Below are 16,690 nucleotides of genomic sequence, written 5' to 3' on the forward strand. Positions count from 1 at the left end.
ACACATTACAGGTATCCCAAAGTCGTCTTAGCAAAATTTTATGATGGGAAGAACAACCTACCACTAAAAAATTCAAAAAGTTTGATTAAAATTATATAAAGAATGATCTTAGAAAGAAAAAAACCTTACTAATTATCAGGTAAATCCAAATTAAAACCAAAAGATATCACCTCACACTTGTTAGGATGGCTATTATTAAAGGGAAGAAAAAGAGGCTAGTGCTGTGGCACAGCAAGTAAAGCCGCTGCCTGCAGCACTAGTATCCCATACGGGCTCCAGTTTGAGTCCCAGCTGCTCTATTTCCAATCCAGTTCCCTACTGGTGTGCCTGGGAAAGCAGCAGAAGATGATCCATGTGCTTGGGGTCTTGCACCCACGTGGGAGATCTGGATGAAGCTCCTGGCTCCTACCTTCAGTCTGACCCAGCCCTAGCCATTGCAGCCATTTGGAGAGTGAAGAAGCAGATGGAAGATCTCTCTCTCTTTCTCTCTCTCTCTCTCTCCTTTTCTCTCTGTAACTCTGCCTTTCAAATAAATATAATAAAAATCTTCTAAAAAAGGAAAAAAGTATCAAGTGTTGGCAAGGATATAGAGAAAAGGAAACCCTGGCACACTGCTGGTAGGAATGTAAATTAGCACAGCCATTGCAGAAAATAGTATGGAAGTTCCTCAAAAAGCTAAAAATAGAACTATCATGATCTAGACATCCCACTACTGGGTATATATCCAAAGAAAATGAAAACAATATGCCAAAGAGTTATCTGCACTCCTGTGTTCATTGCAGCATTAGTCCCAGCAGCCAACATTTGGATTCAACCTAAGTGTCCTTAAATGGATGAATGGATCTTTAAAATGTGCTATCTATACACAATGAAATACAATTCTGGTTTAAAGACAGTAATCCTGTCATCTGCAATAACATCTAATGAACTTAGAGGACATTATGTTAACTAAAGAAAGCCAGGCACAGAAAGACAAAAACCACATAATATTACTTTCATGCATAACTTAAAAATGTTGACCTCATAAAAGCAGAAGAGTAGAATGGTGGTAACTAAGAGCTGAGTGGGATGGGAGGAGACTGGGGAGATGTTAGTCAAAGTATATAAAATCTCAGTTAGAGAGGAGTAAACCTCGAAGATCTATTTTACAACATACAAATAACTCTGTATAATATATATTTTAAAGATTTATTTATTAATCTGAAAGCAAGAGTTATAGAAAGAGGGAAGGAGAGAGAGAATCTTCCATCTGCTGGTTCATTCCTCAAATGGCCTCAACAGCCTGGGCTGGGCCAGGCTAAAGCCAGGAGCCAGGAGCTTCTTTCAGGTCTCCCACATGAGTGCAGGGAACCAAGGACTTGGGCCATCTTCTTCTGCTTTCCCAGACACATCATCAGGGAGCTAGATCAGAAGTGGAGCAGGGGCTGGCACCATGGCATAACAGGTAAAGCCACCACCTACAGTACCAGCATCCCATATGGGCACCAGTTCAAGTCCGGCTGCTCCTCTTCCGATTCAACTCTCTGCTATGGCATGGGAAAGCAGTGGAAGATGGCCCAAGTCCTTGGTAGCCCGGAACCCATGGGGGAGACCTGGAAGAAGCCCCTGGCTCTTGGCTTCAGATTGGTGCAGCTCTGGCCATTGTGGCCGCCTCGGGAGTGAACCAGCAGATGGAAGATCTCTCTCTGACTCTGCCTCTCTGTAATTCTGCCTTTCAAATAAATCAATCAATCAGAAAAAAAAAAAAAAAGAAGTGGAGAAGCCAGGACCCAAACTGGCACTCAAATGGGATGCCTGCATTGCAAGCCATAGGTTAACCTACTGTGTTACATCTCTGACTTCTGTATTGCATTATTGAAAAATCACTAAAAGAATATATTCTAAGTGTTTTTACTACAAAAAAATGTAATGCATATGTTAATTAGTTCAATTTAGCCAATCCACAATGTATACAGATTTCAAAACATCATGTTGTATGCAATAAATGTGTATAATTTTTATGTCAATTTAAAAAATCTATAACTGGAATACTCAATCACAGCTTCTTAGGGTATACCTTACATTTAACAAATGACAATAACAGAAAAGCATTTGCAAAAGAAAACCAGCTTGTCTCTCTAATGAGACTTTAAGTTCCTTGGGGCCAGCACTGTGGCAAAGCAGGTAAAGCAGCTGCCTGCAGTGCCAGCATCCCATTTAGGCACTGGTTCAAGTCCCAGCTGTTCCACTTCTGATCCAGCTCTCTGCTATGGTCTGGGAAAGCAATAGAAAATGGCCCAAGTCCTTGGGCCCCTGCATCCACGTGGAGACCTGAAGAAGCTCCTAGCTTCTGGCTTCGGATTGGCTCAGCTCTGGCCATTGTGGCCATCTGGGAAGTGAACTAGAGGATGGAAGACCTCTCTGCCTCTCCCTCTCTGTAACTATGCCTTTCAAAATAAATAAATAAATCTTTTTTAAAAAAAAAGATAAGGTGATCAAGAAAGAAAAAAGAAGTTCCTTAAGTACAGAGCCCATGCTTTATTTTTCTATATCTCATAAATTACAGCAGTATTAGACATTCATCAAATATTTAATAGCATTTTTAATTAATTCTTTAAATCAATATTTTAAGGCTTCAAAGATACTTTTAGCAAAATAAATAAAAATATTATGCTTCACTAATATTAAGACATTAAACATAAAGATTATAAGTTTTCTAGCAGGGTAACATCTTATAAATTTAATAAGGGTTTTTAATTCAAAACAATTTTAAGATTATGGTTAAATCCAAAAGCAACTGGTAGATACTACCCATAATCAAAACTCCTAGGACAGAAAAAGAATCTTACCAGTACTGTCACTACAAAATATTATTTATAAAATGAAAGAGATTTCTTCTAATAGAGTATGAGAAATCCAGCGCCTGATGTACTTGGATAGACAATTCGAAACAGCATTCTTTCAACAAGATTTTGAGCAGTTCCTTTACTTTATTCTAGGTTCCCAAATTGACAAAAACATAACCTATTTCTTGCTCTCTAGAATTGCCTACCACTGAACAATCTTTCATCTCCAGCTTCCCTGTTGGCTTACTAAAAAGTAATTTAGAAACTTGAAATGCTGTTTCTACCAAAACCTATTTTTTTTACAAGTGATATTTCATTTTCACAATTGTAGCATTCTCAACTGTGACTTCAATAAACAAAATATTTATTTGGTACCCAATTATGCTCAAGTACTACATCTGGAGAAAAGAAAGATGACAAGATATAGCCTCCCCATCAAAGAATATTAACTCTAACGGGAATGGTTAAGAAAAGCATGTGACAGGAGCTGGCATCGTGGCTTATAGGTTAAGCCTCCTGTATGGGCGCTGGTTTGAGTCGACTGCTGCATCAGCTGCCTGCTAATGGCCTGGGAAAGTAGTGGAAAATGCCTCAAGTGCTTGGACTCCTGCACCTAAAGACCTAGAAGAAGCTCCTGGCTCCTGGCTCCTGGCTCCTGGCTCCTGGCTCCAGATCAGCCCAGCTCCGGCCATTGAAGCCATTTGGGGAGCGAACCAGAGGATAGAAGACCTCTCTCTCTGCCTCTCCCTCTGTCTATCTGTAACTCTGACTCTCAAATAAAAAAAATAAAATAAAAAAAAAGTACATGAAAGTACAGCAGAATGCAAGGAATACCATCAGAGAACTTAAGAAATAGCTCTTCTGGGTGCTTATGGAACCTAAAGAGATTTTCATACTAGATTTACTCCACTTTACAGTAGAATTGAAATTACATACTTACTACAGTTACAAGGTGTTCGCCTCACTTTCCTAAATGTAAATGATGTTCGGATTCCCCTCTTGCTTAAAGTTAAGTCTCCAACATCACTGGTGATAATTCCACTTTTGTGATGCTCAGATGCTTGAATAGTATCAAATTTTCTGGGTGTGATTCTAAAAATAACAGGCAAAATAATTTACCAAAGATTATATTAATAAAAATATTTCAGGTCTTCTAAAAATATTAAGGAAATACAGCAAATATAGGACTTATTGAAAATATCAATTGGATTCCTTGACTTACTAGGCATTTTGGAAAAAGCAAAAGAATAAAAATCTTTAAGGAAGTTATCTTCAGATTAATATTAAAAGGATGAACAACAACAAATTATTTGAGGAAAATAAAACAGTAACAAATATTTAATTAAATTCAATTCTAAAAGGAAAACAACAGATGAGGCAAAGATGAAACATAGATATTAAATTTAAACTCAATATCAGTAATTATGTTAAATGTAAACAGATTAAAATCTCCAATTAAAGAATAAAACTTGAGAGGGAGGGTATGGTATAGAGGTTTAGATGCCTCTTGGGATGCCCACATCCCATTTCAGAGTACATGGGCTAAAGTCCTGACTCCTCTTCCGATTCCAGCTTCCTCATAATGTACACCCTGGCAGGCAGCAGGTGATGGCTCAAGTACTTGGCTCCCAGCTTGGGCCAGCCCAATCCTGATCACTGCAGGCATTTGCAGAGGGAACCAGCAGATAGGAATTCTCTCTCTGTTTCTCTCACTCTGTCTCTCAAATTTAAAAATAATAATAATTTAAAGAATATTTAGAAATAGAAAAATACATAACATGAAAAAATATTTTGCATATATCAAGCAAAACCAAAAGAAATATGATATAGTTATACTAAACAGACAAATTCAACTTTAAAGTGGTAAGGATCACTAAAGATAGAAAAGAATATTTCATGATGATGATGTTCAAACAGAAAGTTACAAAAACTCTATTTATACATGCCAAATTAGTAACATTCTCAAAACTTATAAAGCAAAAGATTGGGAAAGTATATAACACAAAAAATAGAAAAAATACAATTATCAATGGAGTTTTTAATATAAGTACATCCTTTTCAGTAACTAAAGTCTAGTTAAAGGTTAAGGGTATCAACATTAGGAAACAACAAACAATGGAACAAAAAATTAACTATTAAATTGTATAATATAGATACAATAAGTAAAACAAAGATTAAAAGTAAAAAGTAGTTTAAGTTATTACAAATTGTGTTATAAGAAGATTTGAAGAGGATCCTTGCAGTATGCTCAAATTTCTGAATGGGAAAAAAGGAATCTTATGGTAGGAAAATAATATACTTTCAAAGCTCAATTTACATATAATAAAATGTATAGATATTAAGCACACAGTTCAATGAGTTTTGACAAACGTACACCCCCTTGTGACCACCATGCCAATCAAGAATATTTCCAACACTCAAGGTCACACAGCCAAAAGGACACCAAGGTCCTTTCAGCCAATCCTTCCCCACTTCGAAGCAATCACTATTCTGATTTCAATCAGTATATTTTTGCTTTCTCTTGAACTTCATAAACAGTACTATTCTGTGTCTGGCTTTGTCCAGCCATCATAACGGTTTTGACATTTAACCACGTTGTGATATTTAGCAACAGTGTGCAGCCTATTGATGAGTAACATTCTATTGTACGAACCTAACACAATTTATTTATACAAAAATCTGTTAATGCATACAGTTTGCAACTACTATTAGTACAGCTGTGAACATTCTTACACACATTGTTTTCAGGTACATATATATATATTTTCATTACTCTTGGGTAAATGCCTAGGAGTAAAGTTGATGGGTCACCAAGTAAGAAATTGCCAGTTTTTCAAAGCAGTTATTCAGTTTTACACTCCAGTCAGCCACATGTGAGAATTCCAGGCTGCTTGACAGTCTCATCAACACTGGTTGTTGTCTCCATTTTTTAGGTTAGGATTTAAAGTGATGGTAAGCAGTATGAAACTTTGGTTAATTAGAATTTCTCTAATAACTAATGATATATATGTGTTCACTGCTTATTATCCACTCATAGATCTTTCTTCTGGTGAAGGATCTATTCAAATCTTTTGCTAAATTCCCAGATAGATGGATAGACAGACAGATTTTACAGAAATTTCCACTCTGCATGTGGCTGCCTTTTTATTTTCATTTTGTAACATTTAAAATGTATTTACTTATTTATTTGAAAGGCAGTACTAAAATGGATTTGATCATAAAATCCTAAATGAATACTGGCCCTAAATTGTGAACAAATTCTCAATTTTCATTTCATTGTTACTATTATTTCACTCCATCTGATATTAGATTTAGAATCCTAAACTAATTATTTAAACCACACCATGGTTAATCATGAATGTTGGGAAGGAGGTATTTTACAGGTTTTCATGTTATTTTAAATAGCATTTTAATTTCATTTTCCAAAAAATAATTTTTTAATACTGAACAGCCAAATACAAGTGGTTCTAGTACTTTTGTTGATCCCCTAGGGTTTCCATATCCACAATAATGCATTCTTTTTATTTTTTTAAAGATTTTATTTATTTATTTCAAAGTCAGACTTACACAGAGAGAGAAGAAGCAGAGAGAGAGAGAGAGAGAGAGAGAGAGAGAGAGAGATAGTCTTCCATCCACTGGTTCACTCCCCCAATTCGCTGCAATGGCTGGAGCTGAGCCGATCTGAAGCTAGGAGCCAAAAGCCTCCTCTGGGTCTCCCAGGCAGGTGCAGGGGCCAAAGGACTTGGGCCATCCTCCACTGCCTTCCCGGGCCACAGCAAAGAGCTGGACTGGAAGTGGAGCAGCCAGGACTTGAACAGGCGCCCATATGGGATGCCGGCACTTGCAGGTGGCAGCTTTACCCACTATGCCACAGCCCATCTGCTATAATAATGTATTCTACAAATCAAGAGTTTTACTACTTCCTCTCAAATCTTTATGATTTTAGTTTTTTCATTATTATACTAAGATATCCAATACAACATTAAGTAGAAATGATAAGAGCAAATGTTCCTGCCCTGTTTAATATTTTACAAAATAGCAATCAATATTCCAACATTAAGTATGATACTAGCCGTAGGCTTTTCACAAATATCCTTTATCAGATTGAAGAACTTCCCTTATTGATTCTGAAATGCTAAGCCAACCTTGAAATACTGGGGTAAATTCCAATCAGTTATAATGTATTTTCTTTTTAAATACCTTAGGATTACCGGTGCCATGGCTCACTAGGCTAATCCTCCGTCTGCAGCATCAGTACTCCAGGTTCTAGTCCCGGTTGGGGCCCCGGGTTCTGTCCCAGTTGCTCCTCTTTCAGTCCAGCTCTCTGCTGTGGCCTGGGATTGCAGTGGAGGATGGCCCAACTCCTTGGGCCCTGCACCCGGATGGGAGACCAGGAGAAGCACCTGGCTCCTGGCTTCGGATCAGCGCAGTGCACCGGCCGTAGCGGCCATTTGGGGGGTGAACTAACGGAAGGAAGACCTTTCTCTCTGTCTCTCTCTCTCACTGTCTAACTCTGCCTGTCAAAAATAAATAAATAAATACTGTAGGATTAAACTTTCTAATATTTCTAATATTTTGTTAAGGATCTCTCATCTCTGTTATATCAGTCTATAATTTTCCTTAATTGTAATGTCCTTGACATATTTTGTGTCAAGGGTAATGCCAACTTCATAAAAACGAGTTAGGAGAATGCTGTTTTTAAAAGAGCTTGTGCCAAAGGCAATTTTTTAGAAGTAAAGGCAAGCAATCATTGCCTGAATTTATTATTTTTATTCTAATATAATTTATTATTGTTATTCTAATAGCTGAAAATGATGAAACCTATCCTTTTGAACAAAGTCAAGATATTTTAAAAGAAAAAAAATGAATTCCCTCTAAAGGATTAAGTAGTTCTCTATTATGGCTGTTTTAAGCCAATTACATCACTTGCCTAACATTAAACCTCAGGCAAAGGCCAAGTAGTTCTTAACTGCTATTGGCATGACTATCAGATTTTTACACATACGTAACCTATATGATAAAATAATGATTTTCTTAAACATCATTAAACACAACTTTTTCCCCTTACACTCAAATCATAATCTAGTTGAGAAAATATTCAACAGAAAGATAAAAATAATTTTATAGATGTAAATAATAGTTCAATATACTAGAACAGGCAGTAGGAGACAATAGTATTTAGGGGTTAAGCTAAGGGATAAATTATTTCAAGTTAATATAGTCAGGAAAAGCTTCATAAATTTATGAAATTACTTCCTTTATAAGGAAGTAAAAGTAGAGCTGTACATTAAAAATAGAATGGAAAGGAAACAGAAATGTATTGCACTGAGGGCTGCAAAAATGTGAAGGCTAGAGAGCTCAGTATAAATTCAGAGGAAAGGAAGCAAACAAGCTAAGCTACGACATTATGGTTCAGGGTACAGATCCCAAAGCCAGACTTCCTCTCTCTGCCTCTCCTTCTCTCTCAGTGTAACTCTGACTTTCAAATAAATAAATAAAAAGAAAATAGCTTCAGAAAACTAGGAAGAAAAATAAAAATAATGTTTTAGAATTAACCTGTACCATTACCAAGAGAAGAGTAAAATCTTTGCATAATATATATGATAAGGAGTTTCTTATTTTGCATTCGCTATAATATTGTTTTTTTAAATGTTTATTTATTTTTATTTGAAGTCAGAGATACAAAGAGAGAGAAGGCAGAGAGAAAGAGAAGTCTTCCATCCACAGGTTCACTCTCCAATTGGCCACAATGGCCAGAGTTGCACCAATCCGAAGCCAGGAGCCAAGAGCTTCTTCCAGGTCTCCCACATGGATGCAGGGGCACAAGGACTTGGGCCATCTTCTACTGCATTCCCAGGCCACAGCAGAGAGCTGGATCGGAAGTGGAGCAGCCAGGAGACATGAACCAGCGCCTATATGGGATGCTGGCACTGCAGGCGGCAGCTTTACCTAGTATGCCACAGCGCTGGCCCCCATTTGCTGTAATATTATTATTCTTAGAAGTTTAAACATTAGTGACAGCAAAAATGAATAACTTATGCTCAAAGTTTCAAGAATACCTGAAACCAATAGATCTCACAGTCATTTTCATTTAAACTACAAATATTTTAATGGCCATAAAAATAAAATTATATAAACTTAAGCCTCAGTACATAAAAATGGGCCATCTTTTTTTATCTTTCACATTTAGGACAGGTTACAAATTTATTCATATGCTCATTTCCTTGAATGTTTATAAAAATATGTCAGCTAAAATCTCCAGGCAGGACAGAATTAATGAGTATAGAACTAAGCATTACTCTAAGTGACTAAGTAACTAAGCATTACTCTATGCAAAATTTGGCAGTGCAATTCTTTCCTCAAAGTGCTAAAGATGCATTCCTACCACAAGTATAAAATCCATTTCTTTAGGCTCACATTACACAAACTCAAACTGAGAAACATTCTACAACACAATTGACCTCCCCAAAAGAATCACTTATGAAGGACAAAGAGAAGTTGAGGAAGTACTACTTCAAATTAAAGATTAAATAGTAATGACCACTAAATGTAATATAAGATCAAGGATTAAATACTGGATCAGAGAGAAAGCTTACTATAAAGTACTACATCATACAACTAGCAAAATCTGAATATGGATTATATAATGGTATCTTATCAATGTTGAATTTCCTGAATTTGATTATTGTACTGTGGTTTTATAGAACAGGGACTAAAAAACATTTTATATAAAGAACCAAAATATAAATATTTTAGGCATTAAAGGTCAATATCAATTTTGTCTAATATTTGCACTGCTTTTAACAACCCTTTAGGAATGTAAAAACCATCCTTGGTTCATGTTTTACAGTTGATGAATTTTGCTAATTATTCCTAACTTGCCAACCGCTGATGTAGATAATGCCCTTGTTCTTAGGAAATACACAATGAAGTATGTAAGAAGAAAAGGTCATAACATCTGTTACTTACTCTCAAATGATTCAAGAAAAATAATAATATATGTGAGAAAAAATAAAAGATGTAGCAAAATGTTCATAGTTGATAAATCTAGTGAAAGGCGAAGACAATTCATTGTAGTAGGCTTGCAACTTTGCATTACAGGTTAAAAAAAAAAGCCAGGATGGCCCTAGGAGAGTTGAACCCAGAACCTTCAATGTGCAGGCAGAGGGTATGGTTCTAGAGGCTCAGACAAAAAAAGAATGAAGTCTCCCAAAGCAGAAGTTATCCTGTCATTAAGATCATTTCAATACACACCCATGGGTCCAAAGATATCTAGATTCTCCTGTCATCACCAGCAAACTCCGACGAGGCAACATAACTGGGACTGTGATACCATCTGGATGCTTAAAATCCATGACAATCTGGAAGCAAAGACAAAAGCACAAAGATCAACCTAAAGGTTCATATACTACAAGGATAAGAATGATTCACTCATTCTATCTATCCTTTTAGACTAATACAGATTAAAATATGATAATGCTCAAAGAATTGCATAGCACAACCTTTAGTGTACATAACACTCAACTAAATGATGAAAACATACTTCATTCATAAAAATTCAGACTCAGCAGGTACAGAGTGAGGCTCAGGAATCCGCATGTCCAACATTCACCTCAGGAAATTCTGAGGATCATACAATGAAAACTACTACAGTAGTGGTCAAACACAGGGTCTTTGGACTGAAACACTCTATCTCAGCTCTTTCATGAGACTCAGGGCAAGCCATTTACCACCTCTATGTTATGGTTTTCTCAACTACTACAGGGTGGTTAGATGAATTAAACATATAGTGGATATAAATCACACTACCAAGCAAATAGAAAATACAGAAATAAGTTACTAGAAATTTTTATTATTCATAAAATTCTAATAAAAGGAGAAATAACTATTAGATGTAGGTTCTCATATAACATATCATACACCTTTTGAAGTCATGGCAACATATTAGAGACTTATTAATAAGAAAGTGAAAACAGGAAGATTTTCAGCAGCTTTTTCTAAGTTACATTCAAATACTATTTTGAGAGGCCGGCACTGTGGCACAGCGGGTTAACGCCCTGGCTTGAAGTGCCAGCATCCCATATGGGCTCTGGTTCAAGATCCGGCTGCTCTATTTCCAATCCAGCTCTCTGCTATGGCCTGGGAAAGTCCTTGGACCTCTGCACCTGCGTGAGAGACCCGGAAGAAGCTCCTGGCTCCTGGCTTCAGATTAGCGCAGCTCCGGCTGTTGCAGCCAATTGGGGAGTGAACCATCGGATGGAAGACCTCTCTCTCTCTCTCCCTCTCTCTCTCCCTCTCCCCCTCCTTCTCCTTCTCCCTCTCCTCTCTCTGTGTAACTCTGACTTTCAAATAAATAAATAATCTTTTTAAAAATACTATTTTGAATAACAACCTATAAAGATACAATACCCAAGAAGATTTTTTGTAATAGGAGCCCATCAAACACCAAAGACTGCAGTCTAAACACAGTCGCAAGCCAAAAACATGAATTTAAAAGGCAAGTCACAGGGCTAAAAAAATATTCTCAAGTAAAGAAATCAGTCCATTTGAAAAATAAATATGACATACCCGCTTAAGGGAAGAGCATCCCAACTGGCAGTACACTTCAATCCCTACAGTCAAAGCCACTGAGACACCAGCAGATATCATCAACAGTGAATACAGCAGAAATTACACTAAGCATCCACCTGGGACCAAAGTCAGTGCAATCTATCCAACTGATACCCTAGAACATATCAGCAGCAGAAAATCTTTTACTATGAAAGCTATAAAATTGACAGAAGCAACTGACCAATGTAGGGACACAGAAGCATGTAAAAAAGGTTATATGATTCTGCCAAAGAGACACAGTAATACTAGCACCAGATGAAAAGGAAACAAATCAATGTATTGCCTGACAAATGATTTAAAATAATAATTTTAAAGAAACTTAATAAGACAAAGAAAATATAGACAGACAATCTAATGAAATCAGGAAAACAATTCATGAGAAATTTGTCAAAGACGGAGATTGTAAAAAAGGATTAATCAGAAATCTTGGAGCCAAAATACTCGGGAAACAAAATTTAAAAAACAGTTGAGCCGGCGCTGCGGCTCAATAGGCTAATCTTCCACCTGCGGTGCCAGCACACCGGGTACTAGTCCCGGTCAGGGTGCCGGATTCTTTCCCGATTGCCCCTCTTCCAGGCCAGCTCTCTGCTGTGGCCCAGGAAGGCAGTGGAGGATGGCCCAAATGCTTGGGCCCTGCACCCGCATGGGAGACCAGGAGAAGCACCTGGCTCCTGGCTTCGGAACAGAGCAGTGCTCTGGCCACAGCGGCCATTGGGGGATGAACCAACGGAAAAAAGGAAGACCTTTCTCTCTCTCTCTCTCTCTCTCTCTCTCACTGTCCACTCTACCTGTCAAAAAACAAACAAACAAACATACAGTTGAAAGCCTCAACAAGAATTGAGCAGGTAAAAGAAAGAATTCCTAGGGCCAGAGCAGTGGCTGATCCAGCTCTCTGCTATGATCTGCAAAGGCAACAGAAGATGGTCAGGTGCTTGGGTCTCTGTGCCTGCATGAGAAACACGAAAGAAGATCCTGGCTTCTGGCTTCTGGCTTCAGATCGGCCCAGCCCTGGCCATTGCAGTCATTTTGGGAGTAAACCAGTGGATAGAAGACCACTCTCCTGTCTCTCCCTCTATCTGGAACTCTACCTCTCAAATAAATAAATAAATAAATATTTAAAATAAAAAGAAGGAGAAAGAAGAAAGAAGAAGAAGAGAAAGAATTCCTGAGCTTGAGGACAAGGGTTTTGAAATAACCCAAACAGATGGAAAAAAAAAAAAAACGTTTTAATGAAAAAAATCTTTGAGATTTATGGGACACAAATAAGCAAGCAAGCATTCTTATTATGGTTTCAGAAGGAAAAGAGAAAGAAAAGATACAGAAAATCTACTGGATGGAATAACTGCTGAAAACTTTCCAAATCTTGGGAAAGATAAGGACACTCAGGTCCAGCAATCCCAAAGGCTCATCTCCTAATAAATATTATCAAAAAAGCTTCTCTCAGAGGCATACTACAAACTTTCAGAATTATGAGACACAGAAAGAATTCTAAAGGCCAGCACTGGGGAATAATGAGTAAATCTGCTGCCTGCGATGCCAGCATCCATATGGGTGCCAGTTTGTATCCCAGCTGCTCCACTTATCACCCAGCTTCCTGCTAATGGCCTGGGAAAGGCAGTATAAGATGACCCAAGTGTTTGAGAGCCTGCACCCACACCAGAAACCTGGATGAAGCTTCTGGGGAAACCAACCATTGAAACCAGCTGGGGAGTAAACTAGTAGATGGAAAATCTATTTCTCTTTGTTTTTCCCTCTCTCTCTCTAGTTCTGACTTTCAAATAAATAAATTTTATTTGTTCAAATAAATAAATTTTTTAAAAATAATTATGTATATTTATTTGACAGAGTTACAGACAGTGAGAGAGAGAGAGAGAGAGAGAGAGAGAGAGAGAAAGGTCTTCCTTCTGTTGGTTCACTCTCCAAATGGCGGCAACGGCCGGTGCTGAGCAGATCCGAAGCCAGGAACCAGGGGCTTCTTCCTGGTCTCTCAGGTGGGTGCAGGGGCCCAAGCACTTGGGCCACAGCAGAGAGCTGAATTGGAAGAGGAGCACCCAGGACTAGAACCGGTGCCCACATGGGGTGCCAGCACCGCAGACAGAAGATTAACCTAGTGTGCCACGGCACTGGCCCCTAAAAATAATTTTAAAAATAGTAAGGGAAAAGCCCTGAGTCACCTATAGAGAAATTCCCACTAGATCAGCAACAGAAACATTAAAGGGAGGACAGAATAGGATGAAATATTCAAAATCCCAGAAGAATAAAAGCACCAGCTAAAAATACTATACCTAGCAAAGATATCCGTCCAAAATGAAGTTTTACTTCTTCCTATGGCAAGTAAAATCTGAAGGAATTCATCATTACCACAATATAAGAAATGGTTGAGAGTTCTATACTAGAAGTGAAAGATGATAACTACCATGATGAAAACACATCAAAGTATGAATCTCAGCAGCATAGCAACTGCAGAAAAAGAAAGCAAAAAAAATCTAATGATTCATATTTCCTTTTTACTTCCTTCTGGATCTCATTTGCTATTCATTTAGTTAGTTTTTTTTTTTTTTTAACCTGTATTAATTAGAACCATAGTTCTGTAATTTTTTTTCTTGTATTCAACAGGTTCTGATATCAGGGTTATGTTGATTTTTTTTTTTTTTTTTTTTTTTTGGACAGGTGGAGTTAGACAGTGAGAGAGAGAGACAGAGAGAAAGGTCTTCTTTTGCCATTGGTTCACCCTCCAATGGCCGCCGCGGCCAGCACGCTGTAGCCGGCGCACCGCACTGATCCGATGGCAGGAGCCAGGTACTTATCCTGGTCTCCCATGGGGTGCAGGGCCCAAGTACTCAGGCCATCCTCCACTGCACTCCCTGGCCACAGCAGAGAGCTGGCCTGGAAGAGGGGCAACCGGGACAGAATCCGGCACCCCAACCAGGACTAGAACCCGGTGTGCCGGCGCCGCAAGGCGGAGGATTAGCCTAGTGAGCTGCGGCGCCGGCCCCTCTGATTTATTCTTCAAACACTCTCAACAGCCAGGGATGGGCCAGGCCAAAGCCATGAATCGAGAGTTCAATCCATGACTCCCATATGGTTGGCAAGCACCCAATAACTTAAGTCACTGTCTGTTGCCTCCCAGGGTGCACATTAACAGGAAGCTGGATTAGAAGCAAAGTAGACAGGACTCAACCCAGGCACTCCAATATGGCATGCAAGCACCCAAAGCAGAGACTTCAGTGTTGCACCAAATGCCTACACTATGGTTACCTGAATGTGTAGAAGTTTTCAGGGCTAGCTTCATGAACAAACAGGAATGCTCATGGCTCTGTGCTCAAACAGGTCTCTATATAAAGTTTAATGCTCTACTGTCACTATCCTGAATTTCTTGATTTTATTTTTAAACTTCTGTTTGTTAAATGAAGCCTGATGAAATAATGGAGCACATACAGGATCAGAGGAAATACACACGATAAGCCTAACCACAACTGAGGACCACTGCACAACGCACTGTGAATATCCCATGAGTACAGAAAGCATAGGAGTTCAGTGAGACTCACGTTAAGAGAAAAGCATTTTACATCTACAACTGAGTAAGTGGGAACACTGACAGCCTAGAGAAGCCACTAGAGCTTGCTACAAAGGCAGAAAAAAGGCAATGGAGTTCTAAGAAACATAAGCAACCAAGGAAGTATACCATCATTACCTTTCTTTCTTGTGTTACTTTCCTGTATTAGTCAACTGCTTCTAGCAAAAATGATGACATAGAAGGAAATTCAAAAATAAAGACAAACTGTCAGGAGTTCGGCTGAGCTGATCTGAGAGAGCTCAGCTATGAGGTGTCAGAGTAGCTGATACTAACAAATCAAAAATGAAATATTGGGAACAGGGCTGTGGCATAACAGGTAAAGCCACCACCTGCAGTGCCAGCTTCCCATATGGGCACCGGTTCTAGTGCCGGTTGTTCCACTTCCAATCCAGCTCTCTGCTATGGCCTGGGAAAGCAGTTGAAGATGGCCCAAGTCCTTGGGTCCCTGCATCCATGTGGGAGACCTGGAGGAAGCTCCTGGCTCCTGGCTTAGGATCAGTGCAGCTCCACCTGGGGCAACCAATTGGGGAGTGAACTAGCGGATGGAAGACCCCTCTCTCTGCCTCTCTTTCTCTAACTCTGAGTTTCAAATAAATAAATAAATTTTTAATAATAATAATAATAATAATAATGTCAGGCAGCTTCAATTATAAAAAAAAGTGAAAGATTGATCACTTATTGCAACAGGATAAGCAAAGTCTAAAATTAGAGAAGGCACCAACTCCTCCCATTCCATTTTCCCCACTGAATGTTGTACCAATCAAGGGTGAGGAGGATCATCATAGACACAGGTATCATCTCACTATGGAGGGAGCTCTGAACAAAAGGCTCCTGTATTCTTATGAACCTAGGGCAGAGGACAGGTGAGGTGGGAAGGACTAAGAATTTTTTTTTTTTTTTTGACAAGCAGAGTGGACAGTGAGAGAGACAGAGAGAAAGGTCTTCCTTTTCCATGGGTTCATTACCCAATGGCCACTGAGGCTGGCACGCTGTGGCCAGCGCACCAAGCTGATCTGAAGCCAGGAGCCAGGTGCTTCTCCTGGTCTCCCATGGGTGCAGGGCCCAAGCACTTGGGCCATCCTCCACTGCACTCCCTGGCCACAGCAGAGAGCTGGCCTGGAAGAGGGACAACCGGGACAGAATCCGGCGCCCCGACCGGGACTAGAACCCTGTGTGCTGGCGCCGCAGGCGGTGGATTAGCCTATTGAGCCGCGGCACCAGCCAAGAACTAAGAACTTAAAAGTAAGGAGTACCTCATTAAAGTGGGGAAATGTGTCTTCAAGGTTTCCTACTCCCTCCTCGCTTCCCCACCCCTGCCCCTGCCAACACACACACATACAAGGAGGCACTGCAGAAGGGCTTGAAGATGACCTCCATCCAAGGCCTCACTCAGACCCAGAAATGAAAGTGCCTGGACTCACAATGCAACACACGCAGAAGAGCACAGTCAGCCAGGAAGCCCGATGCCTTCAGTGCACCTCCCTGCAGACTAACACACCAGCTGTGTACCACGTGGGGTATGGGAAGAGGAAATTTCTCTCATGAAGCCTGCTCGTCAACATTCTGCAATGCTTGAACTCCTGATAACACACAGCTCCTTTTCCTTTCAGTCCTTCTTCACTCATCAGTAACCTAAAAGGGCACAGTATTAGTAGGACGTGCACATAGCAAGAAGTGA

General features: G+C 39.3%; 1 protein-coding gene across 21 annotated transcripts in view; it reads right to left on the minus strand.

Annotated features, from left to right (window-relative positions):
- ALKBH8 (alkB homolog 8, tRNA methyltransferase) overlaps positions 1-16,690 on the minus strand; it is a 74,647-nt gene that overhangs the window by 25,418 nt on the left and 32,539 nt on the right. For 20 of the 21 annotated variants that reach the window (XR_016234301.1, XR_016234335.1, XR_016234306.1 and 17 more), the window contains 2 exons: positions 10,080-10,186; positions 3,766-3,917 (listed from right to left, as the gene is read on the minus strand). Coding sequence is in view for 17 of the 21 variants with exons in the window: in XM_089333413.1 (XP_089189539.1) it covers positions 3,766-3,917; positions 10,080-10,186 (259 nt within the window). In the remaining 4 variants the exon portion in view is untranslated. Of the gene's footprint in view, positions 1-3,765; positions 3,918-10,079; positions 10,187-16,433; positions 16,541-16,690 lie in introns of those variants that run through there. The other variant, XM_089333446.1, reaches the window with a different exon arrangement.

The sequence above is a fragment of the Oryctolagus cuniculus genome, chromosome 1, assembly GCF_051225735.1.
Source record: "Oryctolagus cuniculus isolate XC-2025 breed Fujian yellow rabbit chromosome 1, ASM5122573v1, whole genome shotgun sequence".
Lineage (NCBI taxonomy): Eukaryota > Metazoa > Chordata > Mammalia > Lagomorpha > Leporidae > Oryctolagus > Oryctolagus cuniculus.